Below are 16,452 nucleotides of genomic sequence, written 5' to 3'. Positions count from 1 at the left end.
AAAAATAATCTTTATTGTCTTTCCTTTTTACAAAAGTAGTACATGCTTGTTGTCAAAAGTTAAACATAAATATATTAATTTTGGTAATGACATCTTTTTATGTGCTGATCCCATGACTTCAACTCAGTGCCCAAGCACTGTCCCTGAGAGCTTTAGCTCAAGGTTACCAGTTGAGTCACAGCTCCACTTCTGGCTTTTTGGTGGTTATTGGATAAGAGTCCCACAGACATTCCTGCCCTGGCTGGGCTTTAAACCATGATCCTCAGATCTCAGTCTCCTGAGTAGAGCTGGCGTGAGCCACCAGTACCTAGCTTGAAATTTTAACAATATGGATTTTCCTATCCAAGAACATTTCTATCAGTTTCCTTTTATTCAAGTATCCTATGGTGGTTCTCCATGGAGAATTCTAATTTTCTCCACAAATATACTGCAAAACAACTGTTTAATCCTTGAAAAATCTGCTTTTCTCGATGCTTCTAGGGATCTTTTCTCATTTCCTGATTGGTACCTGACATAAAAATTAGATATTTTAACTCATCATCCGTCCTGATTGAAACAGGAAAGCCTTGCTGGAACTCCACCACATTCATTTCCCTCTCAGGGCCTTCCCCCAGGTAACTGTGGCAATGCACACATGATTCATTGTGGCATTTGCTTTCCATCATCTTCAACCCTCTTGATACTAGGCCTTTGCGTCATTATGGACATTCTGATGCTGATTAAGTTGGAAGCTAAACCTAAAAGCCTTCCGACACACACTGCACACATAGGGCTTCTTCCAAGTGTGGACAGTTTGGTGTATGATACAGTCAGAACTGAAGCTGAAGCCTTTGCCACACTCCACACAGCGGAACGGCTTCTCCCCTGTGTGGCTCCTCTGATGTCGGATTAAATGGGCATTGACATGAAAGGCTTTGCCACACTCCTTACACTGGAAGGGTTTCTCTCCAGTATGGATTCTCTGGTGCACGATGTAGTCAGAACTACAGCTGAATGCTTTCTCACATTCCACACACTTAAAAGGCTTCTCCCCAGTGTGTATTCGCTGATGCCTGGTTAACTTGGCATTGATGCTGAAGGCTTTCCCACATTGTTTACACTGAAAGGGTTTCTCCCCAGTGTGGATTCGATGGTGGTCCAGGAGGTTTCTTTTAGAGGTAAAGCATTTCCCACACTCGTTACACTGAAATGGTTTCTCTCCAGTGTGAATTCTCTGATGCTGCATTAGTTTGGCATTGACGGTGAAGGCCTTTCCACACTCGTGGCACTCATAGGGCTTCTCTCCAGTATGGGTTCTCATATGCTGCCGGAGCTGCGAGTTGCACCTGAAGGCTTTCCCACATTCGCGGCACAGGTAAGGCTTCTCGCCTGTGTGGATCCTCTGGTGCTGGATTAACTTCCCTTTGACACTAAAGGCTTTTCCACATTCGCTGCATCCATAGGGTTTCTCCCCTGTGTGGATCCTTTGGTGCTGAATGAGCTTCGCATTATTGCTGAAGGCTTTTTCACACTCTGGACACTGAAAGGGCTTCTCTCCCGTGTGGACACTCTGGTGCTGCCGGAGCTGGGAGCTGCACCTGAAGCCTTTCCCACACTCGCTGCACTCGTAAGGCTTCTCTCCAGTGTGGATTCTCTGATGTTGGACTAATTTTGCATTAACATTGAAAGCTTTCCCACAGTCATTACACTCATAGGGTTTCTCTCCAGTGTGGACTCTCTGATGGGTAATATATGCAGAGCTGCAGCTGAAGCCACTGCCGCACTCCTGACACTGATAGGGCTTCTCTCCTGTATGGGTCCTCTGGTGCCTGCTCAGACTCCCATTAACACTGAAGGCCTTCCCACACACCTTACACTGATAAGGCTTCTCCCCGCTGTGGATTGCCCGGTGTGTGATATAGTGGGAACTGTAGCTGAAGCATTTCCCACACTCCACACATTTGAAGGGTTTCTCTCCACTATGAAGTCTTTGATGCCAGATTAATTTTGCATTGATGCTGAAGGCTTTGCCGCAGTCTGTGCACTGATAAGGCTTCTCAGTGTAGCTTTCTAGATGCTGAGTAAGCTGAGGGGCACATCTCAAGGAGTCCGCTGAATCTTCACATTTCAAAAGTGTCTCCCTAGTACTAGTTATTTCAAGCTTAATGAGTTTCTTCTCAAAGCCAAAGGCTCTCCTCACTCCTGTACACGCAGGGTGTCGCTCTCCAGGACAGATTGTAGGACACTGTAACAAGTCTGGACTCTGACTGGTGGGACACTCTTCTGGGAGGCTCATCTCATCTTTCACCGTTCCATCAGCGGTGCTACTGTTCTCCCTTTTCACACATCCTGCTGCGTGGAGTTTCTGCTGTTGCCCTAATACACAGTCTGCTGAAAAGTCTGTTTCCTGGGAAAAGTCTCTGTGAACTTCAACCAATCTACTGTCTTTTTCTTCCCACATTTCCTTTGTCAAATTACTGCCAGTCTGGACATCAACATCTACTATTAAAAACACACACACACACAAAAAAAACCCAAAAAAACAGAAAATGAACCATTAGAAAACATGCAGAAGAAAGAAATCCATACATGCTAACATGAAAAAGCATCCAAGGTATTATTAAATGGAAAAGTAAGATGAGTACACAGAGGAGAGTCCATTTGTGCAAAGAAAAATGAGAAGTACTAAGCTCACAAGTGCTCTATGGCATGAGCTATGCTTTAGTTTTTCAGATGTTCTTGAGCATTTTTGCCCTGGCCAGCTTTAGACCCTGATCCTCCTACCTCTACCTCCTGGACTGCTGCAAACACTGCATGCTGTGAACTCACCTTGCTCACCAAGACAGGATCTTGATAACTTGGTAACCTTTTGCTTTTGGTCTGGAACTGCAATCTTTCCATTTCCACCTCCTGAGAAGCTGGAATTATGAAACTGGGACTACATAGGTGAGTCACCACACCCAGCCAAGAAATGTTTTTTAAAGATCAACTCTGCTGACATGGGCCTCATGCCTTTTGCCTTCCCCTTTTGCTTGCCTAGAGCTTATTTGATTCCTGACCCAATTAACATACAAACATGGATGGGATTAATGTTTCTATCTTCAGCTGAAATCATGCTGGCTGCTTTGTGAACTTCATTCTACAGGCAGCTGCCTGTACATGCAAATACCTTTCATTAAGGACCTTAGAATATGATCAGAAATGAAGACTCCTGGTGGTCCCAAGATTTCCTAACTGACAATCTGCACATTTGAAAGAGTGGTAAGCGGGCCCTGAGTTCAATCCCCAGGAAAAATTTTAAAAAACCCCTTGCATGGCTGGCCAATAAATAGGGCATATTTGTATGGTGCTGGACAATATGTTCCTTACCAGTCCAGAAGTCCCAGGAACCCATTCCAGTTCCAGTGGCCAGAGGAAATGGACCCACCAGCTCATCTCCTTCTTCCAGCTGTGAGATCACAGCAGGTTTGAGAAGTGGAAATCCTGGTTGGGAGGAGATAGGAGAGATGAGTAATTACCTACTTCTTCTCAGACTCCTGCAGTGGGGAGGGTAGGTGAGATGTCTGGGAAAGGTGAGGCTGGGATGAGAAGGACCAGGAGAATGAACATGGAGCAAGATGGGAGAGTCTGCCCACAGGGACACCATTCTTTGCCCTGGTCCTAAAATACTCTGGAGACCAGCTAGATCCTTACAGTATAGTGAGTGGACCTGACGATGCCCTTTGGGAGAGGAAGTTAATGTGTCTAAAACACAGCTTCCCTAGGGAAGGTCAAAATTATATATATTATTCTTTGCAAAGTCCTAAGTTGGCACCAAAAGGGTTTGGGGTTTTCCCTTTTCAGCAATCTCTATAGCAAGGAAATTAGAAACATCCCTAGAAGGGTTCACTGAATAAAGATTACCAGACCCCACCATAATACAACAGAAAAGAGAGCTAGGAAACCCCAAATGGCAAAGTTTGAATCCCAGGACAGCAGCCTTACCGAGGGAGGCCACGTTCCCATAATTCTCCAGCATCACGTCCCTGTACAGGGCCCTCTGTGCAGGGGACAGGCCATCCCATTCCGCCTGAGTGAAGTACACAGCCACATCCTCGAAGGTCACCGACTTCTGAAACAACAGGTTCCTGCTGCCCTAGGGCCAATTCCACGGCTCAGGCCCTAAGTGAGGGGCACAGGGCAGTATAAGGGCATGGGGAGGGAGCTTGTGAAAAGCACAATATTAATGAAAGCTGAGAAAAAAAATCACCAGCAAAGTAAACTAGGGAATACCCATCTTCTCTCACAGCAGAAAAAGCACATACCCTTATTTGTACTCATGATGGTAACATAAATGGGGCTGAAAAACAAATTTATAAGCAAACACCCATAAAGCAATTCTGCTCTTTTAGATAGGCCATGCCCTCCACAGGAAGGCAAGATGGATCCACCAGCCCTTCCTACTTCATCCCTGTGAGCTCTTGGCCCTTCTGTGCCTAACCTTAGACCCTTCTCCACTGTCTGCACCTCACTCGTAACCTCCACAAGCCACTCCCAAACAACAAGCCTGGCTTCCATCTCACCTGCCATCTGTTTTCACAACCACCAGGGGATCTGGGCTCTGTTCCAGCATGGCCAGCAGAGGAAGCTCAGGGCCACCCAGGCTAGGAATATCTCAACACACAGCATCTTCCAGTGTCCTCTGCTATTCAATTTCTCCCAAGACCTCACTGCTTCTCTAGTAAGGTGCAGGAGAGAAGAAAGTACAGCTTTATGGGCCAGCTGCTCTTCCATCCTCATGGTGTCTCCTCTTCTTGCCACTGAGCTATATGGTGCACAAGCTGTCTGGCTCAGAGCTGATGCAGTGCATCACTCCCAGGCCCAATTGTGCCCTCCTGGCCCGCTGCAGGCCCTGGTGGACTTTCCTTGTGCCAGCCCAGCTTTCTGTAACCCCAGAAAGGGTTGCCTCTCAAGTCCAAATCCTGGCAGGGAATTGCCTCTCCGCTGCAATTTTTCTTTTGGGTCCTCAAACCTCTACCCACTAACAATTCTAGTCCAATCACAGGTATTTCTGTGAGTCCTCTTTGCATGGCCTTTGACAGGGCAAGTAGCTTCTCTGCACAAAATTAAAGGCCTTTCCTGCATACCACTGCCCTTTTCCCAGACAGCTGGCATCTCTTAATTCATTCCTCAGCTGGTTTCAGCACCATCCACACAGGAACCCTCAAGGTTGTTCTTGATTCTCCTCTCTAATCATGTGAACTTCTGCATCCTAAACATTTTTATGTCTCAGTCACTAAGTTGGATTCTTCCTCTTGAACACTGACATTCCTTGAGGAAGCTCACATCACCTGGACCAGCAGAATTCTTTCTGGAATGGTAACTTTATTTTTTAATGTCTCCTAAAAATTATTCCACACAGGGGCTGGGAAGGTGGCTCAGTGGTAGAGTGCTAGCCTTGAGCTGAAGAGCTGAAGGACAGCGCCCAAGGCCCATGACCAACCAAAAAAAAAAAAAAAAAAAAAAAATTATTCCACACAGTTGTCACAAATCTCATCACCCTGGGCCAGGAAGGTAGCTGAACGGTAGAGTGCTTGCACAGCATACATGAAGCCCTGGGTTCAATTCCTCAGTACCACATACACAGAAAAAGCAGAAAGTACACTGTAGTTCAAGTGGTAGAGTGCTAGCCTGGGGCAAAAAGAAGCTCAGGCCCAGAGTTCAAGCCCCAGGACCAGCCAAAAAAGAAAAAAAAAATCTCATCACATTATAACACTGGCTCCCCAGCTCTTGTATGGATGGGCAGTTATGAACCATGTAACTTTATGATCCTGGGCACATTACTTCCCTTTGCCTCCATTTCTTTTTGGCAGAATGAATGTCCAACATTCATCTAACTATCAGCTAACATCTAACAGTGGTGTTAGACCCTACCTAACACAGCACCTGGAGGACCATGCAAGAGCACAATATGATGGTATTGTGACTGTAGCACACTAAGCCTTAAAGCACACTGCCAATGTTACTGCAACTACAACTATTCCCAGTGGGGAGTTCATAGAGGCCCACAGATGAGTCTCCAGAAGTGTATGTAAAATCTGATTTTGGAGGGAAAGAGTCAAGGACTCTTATCAAAAACATGAAATCTGGCCAAGCAAGCTAGGTACTGGTGGCTCACATCTGGAATCCTGACTACTCAGGAGGCTAAGATCTGGGGATTGAGGCTGGAAGCCAGCCCAGGTAGGAAAGTCTATAAGACTCTAGCTCCAATTAACCACCAAAATGCTGGAAGTGAAGCTGTAACTCAAATAGTGGGCTCTAGCTTTAAGCAAAAAAGCGCAGGGAGAGCACCTAGGCACTGAATTCAAGCCCCAAGACTGGCACCAAAAAAAAAAAAAAAAAAAAAAAATCTGTCTAGGCATGGCAGCATATGCCTGTAATGTCAGTACTTGGGAGCCTGAGACAGGAAGATTGAGAGTTCAAGGTCATCCTGGGCTACATGTAAGACTCTAATAAACAAAAACAAAACAACAAAGAACAGAAATGTAAGTTCTGAGCCACTATACCGTAAACTCTGGAAGCTTCCCAAGGACACAATGGGACGTAGCCCACCTTCTTCTTTGACCCCACTCCCCATCACCATCTCCTCTCTTCTTCACTGGAGGAGGCCATACTTCTGGCTGATCTGGTCCTGTTTCTTTTCTCGCTTGCCACCCTTGCCACTGACAATCCCAAACTTCTGTAAGTCTCCTCTATTTACACCTATGCACAAAGCAGCCAACTAGGGCAGCTTCTGTGGTCCCATTTACTCAGCGCCCTCTGCTGGGAGTGCTCCTGCACAGAGGAGCAGAGACCTTCACTGTGCCTCCGCCCAAAAGGGCTCACTTTCCTGCTGCCTCCACCAGTCACTTGCCCAATCTCTGCCACTCCTCCACTGCCACCTTTCCCACAAGTTCCAGTCTGGGATATGGACATAGGTTCCAGTCAAACACTCACCAGCAACCTTCTCAGCTCTCAATCTGAAAGGGCCAAGAGAAAGACCTGAAGGACCCACACATACCACTCACCTGAGGCCAGGCTGTCAAGAGCATGGCCGTCATCATCAGGTCTCCTCACAGAAGGATTGAAGCTGAGGAAAAACAGAGACAGGGAATTGAAACAAGCCACAGGAGCAACACAGACAACCTGAGGCCCAGGCAAAGGCATCCAGACAGCAGAAACGGGAGCCATCTGCTCACGGGCTCAGTGCCCACTGACTTCTAGATGCCACTGATGCCCTAATACTCGTTGCAAGAAACCCAAGATTTGACAGTTCCAACAAACATCCTATAAAAGTGTATGCAAAATGCATGCAAAGCCTAAAGAACAATAGAACATATATCAGTTCAGTTCAAAAGATAGATGTTCTCAAGATTGTTTACTCATTTCTTTCTGTAAACAAGCATCATACCCAATCACATGGCAAGGGGACACATGGCAATGTGAATTTAGGAACAAATACTAAATTATGCAAGTACCAGACAACTATAGACACTATATGTTATCACTTATATAAAGCTTAAAAACAACAAACATGTTGTTTACAACACACAGGCACATGTAATACCTTTTTATTTTTATTTTTGTGGAACTCACTGGTCCGTTATGTTGTCTTTATTACTGAAACTTTATAGGAAATCTGGAGATTGAACCCAGGCCTTGCACATACCAGGCCACCATTCTATCATTGAGCTACGCACCCAGCCCTCACTTTGTTCTATTTCCAATTGTCCTTAGCTATTCTTGGTTCTGTAACACCTTTCTTTAAATAGGCTATAACTAACAAAGTGTGACAGTTATTGGTGAGTGAAGAACACAGATGCAGCAAGTTCTTTCTTCATAGGGTGATGTGTTCACGGTGATGATTTTGCTAGTACGTGTGTGATTTTTTTTTAAACATACGATTTTACTATGTAATTTGAACTAACTTTGAACTCACTATGTAACCCGTGCTGTCCTTGAACTCTGGATCCTGGGTCAGCATCAGGAGTACTGGGATTACCAGTGAGCACTATGACACTCAGCTTATATTCCCCAAAACACACAACCAGGATAGGTTGGATGTGACGTCCCAAAACGAAATACAAACAAAAGCAAACGAACCTAACTATATTTGTCAATGTATAACCAAACCACATTGAAGGGAGAAGTTAACTCTGGAAGACAGTACTGGCAAGTAGGGTTCAACAAAAGACCTGTATCCAAATACTGTACCCTAACCAGTAAATTTATTTTTTTCCTATGAGGATATAAACTAGCAATTCTGAAGCTACCTATACCTATATTCTAGAGCCGATTAAATTCTTATTTTACACTGAAGAAGTCGTTTTGAAGTCATTGTCCTCTTCCAGCCTAAGTATAGATCAGGTACTTTAGGGGATGGCGTCGCTTCTGCCTTGGCCACGAGCCGGGCTCCTGCTCAGGGTGCCTGGGACAAGGTGTGCTTCTGTACTCTCCCTCGGCCCCGATTCACGGCCCTGGGTCAGCCCGAGAACACGGGCTCCTGCCTTAGAAGGCGTGGAAAGCCCCTGCGCGACCTCAACTGGTACCAGCGTGGACAGCCCCGCCAGCAGCTGTGCCCCGCAGACGCCGCCGCCCCCGGCGCCTCCGAGGCCGACCCAGCGCTGCGATGCGGGTGTGGCCTCCCCTGGCGAGTCCAAAGCCAGAGGACCCCCGGGCCACCACGTGTTCCCCTCCCCGGACTCGGGACTCGGTCTGCACCACAACCGACCGGAAGGCCGAGCTCACCCAGGCCACTCGAGGAAGGGACGCGCTCCGAGCTCACCGGCTCTGGGCCAGGTACCGCGCGGTGCCCGCAGCCCCGCACTCACCTCCGCAGCCCGCAGCTTCGCGGCGCAGCCGGAAGTGCGTCATCAGGAGGGCCGAGCCCCTCTAGGAGCAGCGGCTCTCCTCTCGATGGTGCTCTCGCCCCGCCCCTGCGGCCTGCGGCCCGTCACCAACCAACCCGAGCGCTTCTCCTCTGGCCCTTGCCCGTAGTCCTGACCAAGTAGATTCCGTGCTCTCTGCCTCAGTTGTCCCTTTTTAAATAAGTATGTTATTATATTCACTTTGTTCCTGCCATGAACCTCATAAATAATGACCTACAAACTCATGAATAATAGCCTGCATTTAAAAACTGTTGGCTTAAATGTAGTAAAAGAGAAACATATAATTTGTAATAAGCAATACTACCTTGACCCCTATTTGGTTAAAAGCCTAATAAGGTAGTCCGCATTTGCCAGCACACATAGAATTTGAGTGCCATAGCCGCAAGGTTGTGTCTGCTGGTGTTTCCAAAAATCACAAAAGTGCTATCCAAAATAATAAACCTCTTCTGGGAGAGCTCTGAGTGAAACACAGGGTGATTCCTTTAATTATACAGTAGGTTTATTCCTGGAACAACAACATATGATAAAACTGCTGGAAAATTATCCAGAAAACAGACTCTGGATTTGGGTAATTTATAGGGTTTTCATCTACAAGGACTCAAAGATTATAATATTTCCTTTACTTCTTGATATTTATTATATTAATAATTCAATATATATTATTTGAAGAAATATAGTATGGTAGACAAGGTCATATTCACAAAATAAAGGAATATAAGTTTAGTAATAAATATTAAGACATTTGCAAAATAAATGTGAAAATACTCAAGACTAAACTAAAAAAAGTAAATACTCAGCACTAAACTACCTGAAATCAGGCATTAATGAAACATCACAAATAACTTTTCAATATAAAGAGTATTCTTGATTTATTATATGTGTGTGTCCAATGTCATATCAAATATAACCAAATATGGCTTACTTCAGAACTTGTGAAAATTATTCTAAATTGGTGTGGCTCAGTGGTAGAGCACCTGCCTAGCAAGTATAAGACACTGAGTTCAAACCAAAACTAAATCTTAAAAAATAGTGGAGCCCGGTGCCAGTAGCTCACGCATGTAATACTAGCTTTACAGGAGGCTGAGATCTGAGGATTGCGGTTCAAAGCCAGCCCGGGCAGGAAAGTCCCTGAGGCTCTTATCTCCAATTTTAGAAAACCGGAAGTGGCACTGTGGCTCAAATGGTAGAGTGCTAGCCTTGAGCTGAAGAGCTGAGGGACAGCGCCTAGGCCCAGAGTTCAAGCCCCATGACCAACCAAAAAAAAAAAAAAAATGATGGAAAACTAGATTTACCAGGCAAGATTTAAACTAAAGGAAAGAGCAATGGCTTTAGAGGATTGCACTCACCAGACACACAGAAGCCAAGGTCTCCAGAAATTTCAACAGGTGTCCCCCTCAGTAGGGGTGTTTTAGTGCTATCCAACCATAGAAGAGACTATACCGCTGTCCACGGTGCTAGCCCTGTCTCAGCGTGTGTCTGTGGAGCTCTCCAAGGTTCTCAGTGTGGCCCTTAGAACCACTGTTTTCCAGCCAGAGCCTGATCTCCAGACATCTTCCTTTGAGCTCAGAAAACAAACAGGTATCACTTGATGGGCAGGTTCCTGCCTGCAGTTGCCTATCACCACACCTCAAAATCTAGAGGAGTCCAGAGATGAAATCTATTGTGGATACAAATAGCCAAGGAAAACTCTTCTTGGAAATTGTTTATACCTTAAGGATTTCCACAAACATGTTATTTGACTTGAAAAAGTAAAAATACATAGGAACTTATTGATAAGAATGAATTACCTCAACATAACTTAAAAACAATAACACTATAATAAAATTGGAAACTTCTTATGCTCCAAATGTTTTATTTAGCCACCATAAGCCATCTTTCTGAGTTACTTACATGAGCACCTAGCCATGCAAGCGTCTGTCCTCTGAATTTCTCTTTATGAGCTATAAGATTCTTTGTTTGCTAAGTATTTTTACCAGCTACAAGAATCTGCCGCCTATTTTTTCTTCACATCATCTGAGCAAAGTGCAGCAAGTATTATTACATCCATTGAGCCTAAGCAAGTGGCCACGGAAGAGATAACACTGGATTTTATTTGCAGCTGATTCATCATGTCAAACGTCGTCCAAGGCCAGCTGCACAGAAACACCAGAGTTTCCAACTCAGGCAGCAGAGGATGCCCAAGAAAAGCCAACCCTGCTAAAGATCAACTCACAATTTTTCTTTAACTTTGAGATGAAGCAGGAAAGACAGCAGGCAAGATCCCCTGTGCTCTTGCGCTTGGTCCCAAGCAACACAGGGCCCCAGGGCTGCACCAGGCATGTCTTCCCATAGTCCTCACTCATCCTCATCTGGACCAAGCACTAGAACAGCTTGCACAGGAAGCACATCCTGCCTGAGTGGAGCAAGGTGCAGCAGTGTGTCACACCAATGCTCTTTTTATTTTTGGTAGGTCATGGGGCTTGAACTCTGAGCCTGGAGCCTCACACCCTGAGTCACTCTCTAGTTGGAGGGAGCAGGAAGTGGGTGGCACTGCTCGAAGCAGCTAATGAGTCATGAAAGAAGAATTCATGATAAACTCACCATCACCTCTAGCCCTCACGGTCCGGGTCATTTCTTGGATGCCGTCATGTCTCATCTTGAAACTCTGCTTCAGCTTCCTCCCTAGCCTGGCTATACGCTGTGCTTTGCACCAGGCCCTTCTTAACTCTCAGCAGAAGTTTTCTCTGCTGATCAGATGCTATCCATTCTGAGTGTCTTGATTCACCACACTGGAACTCTAGTGGTTTGCTACTAGCCCTGGAATCTGAGTTGAAATTCATGGTTGCAGCTTTGTTTTGCCTCTCCCCACTCCTGTAACTGACTACTTTTGCAAAGAAAATAACCAAAGTTCAGAATGAGGGCTGGCCTCTGTTTGGGCCAAGACAGCTCTAAAGTTTTAGTGCCAGTGTCTGTATCAGCCTCCCACCCACCCCCAATAAAACACCCTAGGTAGGAAGTAGAATTTTTTTTATTGTAAAGATACTATACAGAGGGTTACAGTTACATGAGTGAGGTAATGAGTACACTTCCTCTTGAACATTGTTAACCCCTCCATTGAGGAAGTAGAATTTTGCCAGAGTGTTAGATCTAAAAGGCCAAAACCATAAGCTCAGCAATGAGAGACCTCAAAGATTCTGTCCCATTTAAACAGAATAAAGCCTACATGTCTGGATTGTATCCATATCCTTTGGGTGATTATGACACACATCAGCATTTAAATACCACTGAAGAAACAAACAACTCCAGAAAATGGACATATTTTTTGTGCCAGTCCTGAGGTATGAACTTACGGTCTGGGCACTATCCCTGAGCTTTTGTGCTCAACATTAGCACGCTTACCATTTGAGTCACACCTCCACTTCTGGGTTTTTGGTGCTTAATTGGAGATAAGAGTCTCATGGACTTTCTTGCCCAGACAGGCTTTGAACCATGAGCCTCAGATCTCAGCCTCCTGAGTAGCTAGAATTACAGGCATGAGCCACTAGCACCTGGCAGAAACTGACACTTTGACATAGTAAAAAGGCCCTCTGATAAAGCAGGTTTAAGATCAGGGAGGTACATGGAGACCAATAGAAAGTAGTGCCTTGGGGCCAGGCACCAGTGGCTTAAGCCTGTAATCCTAGCTCCTTGGGAGGCTGAGATTGGGAGGATTGAGGCTTGAGGCCAGCCTGGATAGAAATGTTCCAAAATCCCTTTTCAAAGGAGAACTGAACCCAGTAGCCTGTTATCCGAGTGAAGGGGGAGGCCAAATAGAGGCAGATCCCATCCATGTACTGTACTGGCAAGAAGAGAGACTTAGTTCAAAATTAACCAGCAGAAGGACTCAGTGGTAAGAGTATCTGACTAGCAAATGCAAGGCCCTGGGTTCAAGTACCAACACTGCCAAAAAAGTAAAGGTAAATAGTATCTTGGAGGACATGGAGGTGGAGTGTATGGAATGAGACTCAACTGTTCAAATGCAATTTTAATTTAAAAATGTATTAATGGGCTGGGAAGGTGGCTCAGTGGTAGAGCGCTTGCCTTGCATGCCTGAGGCCCTGGGTTCTATTCCTCAGCACCACATAAGCAAAAAGAAAAAAGCCAGAAGTGGTGCTGTGACTCAAGTGGTAGAGTGCTAGCCTTGAGCTGAAGAGCTGAGGGACAGCGCCCAGGCCCAGAGTTCAGGCCCCACGACCAGACCCCCAAAAAAAAAAATGTATTAACAAAACAGGGACAGTATACAGCAGCAGCACCTGGTGGAGACATAATAATCTGCCTTTCCTCTTGCTTTCTCTCTGCTCTTTTGACTTTTCCTAGCTGAAAGCTCTCAGGTCTCACTTCACTTTCTCATAAATCTGCACGCATGCACACGCACACATGTGTGTGCAAATGGATTTTAAATATGCAGCCATGGGTATGCATACTTATTTTAGAATTGCCTTGTTCTTTTTCCTCTTTGTGTTTTAAACTTTTATAGATTAAAAGCTTTGTATCTCTGCCTACATTTACATCTGTCTTGGCTCTGAACACTTTTTTTTTTTGTCTGCCTAATCCTGCGGCAGTGATAATCCAGACCACACCTCTGCCTTCTTACCTCCAGATGCAATTTTTCCTTTATTTAAACCTAAAGCTCATGTCATCTGTACCCTGAAAATGAACTGGAAGCTTATTTCCTATAGCATAGTCATTGTTGAATTAAACCCTGTTCTTGCATTCAAGCAGGGAAGGAGATTAACAAGCTCCAACAGCCTGCCTTCATCCTTTTAAGTGGCTTCCTGGTGGCGGCTATGTTGACACGACTCATTGGTGCCATCTAGTGTCAGAAGGATAAATCAGCTAGTTCTGCAGATGAAATTTAAGAACAGCCAGGATCTTCACCTCAAACCCCCTGCAGAGCCAACAATTACTTTCCTAGTTCACAGTTTGCCTTTTAATTTTTATGATAATTCATCATTTTTACATTAATGAGATAAGATGAATATGCAATAACCAGACTTTTGGAATGCATGATGAGTTTTGATCAACAGAAAACAAATCCTGTCCAAGTAGGGCTCAAAACTGACACAACTCACATCCTCGACCACTTCCAGCAGCAGAAGAGCCTGGAGAGCAAGACTGGCTGCGTTCCGATTTGTATAAGCCAAGCACACACTGGGAGTAACTGCACCGTGGCAGCTAGGAGCACTCAAGGGATGGAAGTGCTTGTGGACAGCCATCTGATTATTCTAGTTTGGTTTCTGTGCCTTCTCTCCTGGCTTAGATCTTTCATTAGCTCAAGTTCCTTACTCTCAGTAAGGATGCAGGCTCACTGGCTTTACTAGGCTTTCAAGTTTACAGCTTCCCTCGTCTAAAGTCTCCAGGACAGAATGGAGCATAGGCTTATTAGATAGGGGGAATAGAGCTGCATGATCATCTGGCCCACGAGATTTGCATTCTTACTGAACTACTATTATTAGTCTATAAAAACTTACACTAGGCCGGGAGCTAACAACTCATGCGTGTCGTCTTAGCTACAAAGGAGGCTGAAATTTGAAGATCATGGATTGAAGCCTGCCTGGACAGAAAAGTCCAAGAGACTTACCTCCAATTAACCAGCAAAGAGCCAGAAGTGGAGATGAGGCTCAAGTGGTAGAGGGCTAGCCTTGGGTGAAAAAGCTAAGGTACAGTACCAGGTCCTCAGTTCAAGCCCTAGTACCAGAAAACACACACACACACACACACACACACACACACACACACACACACACACACACACACACACACACACACAGAGGGAGGGGGAGGGAGAGAAAAAGAGAGCAGGGAGGGACGGAGAGTGCTTACTCTAAAATTCCAGGGACTTTCCATCAGGATACACTTCCCAAAGGAAGCTCATATCTGGACACAGCAGAATCGTCCTCAAAGCTGTTTCAAAACATGTTGCCTGGAACCCATCCGGGCAGCAGCGACTCTCAACCCAGTGATTTGCCCCTTCCCTAAGAGGAGCCCTTTGACAATGACTTTTGGGTGGTAGAATGGGGAGGGTGCTACTGGCATCTAAGGCCATCTAGCGGCCAGGGTGTGAAGAACAGCATTCACAAAACCAGGAGTCATCTGATCACATCAACAGTGCAAAGGCTAGGAAACCTGGTCCCAGTTTCAGCAACCTGGGTGTGGAAGCTGCCTGGGTACTAGATTTGTCTAATCTCCAGCAGAGGGGCGGGGCGGGGGTTGTAACAAGTTTCATCAAAGTTTGAGAACCACTGTTAGTGACCTGTTGCTAGAGAATATTCAAATCCATGTCTAAATTCTTTTCCAACTGATGCTAGTGAGTTTTGAACTAAGAACAATTCTATGGTGGGTTGCTTTGGGAGCAGAGGTTGTTGCTGCTTTTGTGAGAAAGCCAAGGCTTCCCTGGGGTGCTAGAGTGGTAGCTCCAGCTCCACACATGCTCGCGCCCTCCGCTACTTATCTCACCTGGTAAGCTGGCCTCCCTTATATCTCCCTTGCCTGGCTCAGGAAGATCATTAACCACAGGCAAACAAAGGCATCCTGGGGAACAGGCACTCAGTTACACATGGGATAAGCAGCAGCTGCTACCTTCTTCCTCCTCCTCTTCCTCCTCCTCCTTCTCCTCCCCCTCTTCTCCTCCTGCTCCTCCTCCTCCTCCTCCTCCTGATCTTCCTCCTCCTCCTCCTCCTCCTCCTCCTCCTCCTCCTCCTCCTCCTCCTCCTCCTCCTCCTCCTCCTCCTCTTCTTCTTCTTCTTCTTCTTCTTCTTCTTCTTCTTCTTCTTCTTCTTCTTCTTCTTCTTCTTCTTCTTCTTCTCCTTCTCCTTCTCCTTCTTCTTCTCCCCCTCACCTTCCTCCTCTTCATCTTTCTGTTTGTGAATGCAGATACATGAGATGTAATCATATAAAGGGATCCCATGACTTTCAAGTCCATCTTTAATGTAGTGAATGAGCTTCCAGCTTATCTAGGGAAGGGATGCTAGGACAGTCAGTCTCGGTCAATTTGTGTTCTCACTGCTCACTGTCTCCTGACATTAAGGCAGAGGCTTTGTTGGGATGAGAAAGATGCCGGGAGCTTGGCTCCAGTGTCTGGTGCAGCAAGAGGCTGAGATCTAAGGTTCATGATTCAAAGCCAGCTCAGGAAGGAAAGCTCCCATTGAGACTTCCATCTACAATTTACCACCAAAAAGCTAAACATGGACCTGTGGAATAAATGTTAAGAGTGCCAGCCTTGAGTGAAAAACTTCAGGGACAGTGTCAAGAGGGCCTGAGTTCATACCCAGTATCAGAAAACACACACATACACACACACACACACACACACACACACACACACACACACACACACACACACACACACACACACACACACCATCTAGTAAAAACTAAAATGTTTATTCCATAAACATTGCACAGTCCTAAATGGGAAAAGAAGCCAATTCACCGGAAAGAAAATCCCACACTCAGATGCGGTGTTCATGACTGTATATCCACACTATGTGGGAGACAAAGGTAGAAGGATGGAGGTCTGAGGCTGGCCCTAGGCATTCACCTCAAGACC

The 16,452-nt window shown here is 45.6% G+C and overlaps 1 protein-coding gene across 6 annotated transcripts; it reads right to left on the bottom strand.

The window, feature by feature from the left end:
* Positions 1–14,815, bottom strand: Znf23 (zinc finger protein 23). Of its 6 annotated transcripts, none has more exons than XM_070026237.1 (5): positions 14,727–14,815; positions 7,026–7,087; positions 3,964–4,090; positions 3,349–3,462; positions 1–2,481 (listed from the first exon to the last, which is right to left on the bottom strand). In XM_070026237.1, the coding sequence occupies exons 2-5, from the start codon at positions 7,059–7,061 to the stop codon at positions 683–685; spliced, it is 2,076 nt and encodes a 691-aa protein (XP_069882338.1). In that variant the 5' UTR covers positions 7,062–7,087; positions 14,727–14,815; the 3' UTR covers positions 1–682. The 6 variants fall into 6 exon arrangements, with proteins under 6 accessions (XP_069882338.1, XP_069882341.1, XP_069882337.1 ...); XM_070026240.1 differs by having other exon boundaries at positions 3,964–4,140; positions 14,727–14,744; XM_070026236.1 differs by lacking the exon at positions 14,727–14,815 and adding an exon at positions 8,746–8,786.
* Positions 14,816–16,452: the final 1,637 nt, after the last annotated feature.

This window comes from Dipodomys merriami, unplaced genomic scaffold (genome assembly GCF_024711535.1).
Source record: "Dipodomys merriami isolate MVZ:Mamm:240054 unplaced genomic scaffold, mDipMer1.0.p SCAF_176, whole genome shotgun sequence".
In the NCBI taxonomy this organism is placed as follows: domain Eukaryota; kingdom Metazoa; phylum Chordata; class Mammalia; order Rodentia; family Heteromyidae; genus Dipodomys; species Dipodomys merriami.
Note: the sequence above shows the minus strand (reverse complement) of the source record. Positions and strands in the feature narration are given on the sequence as shown.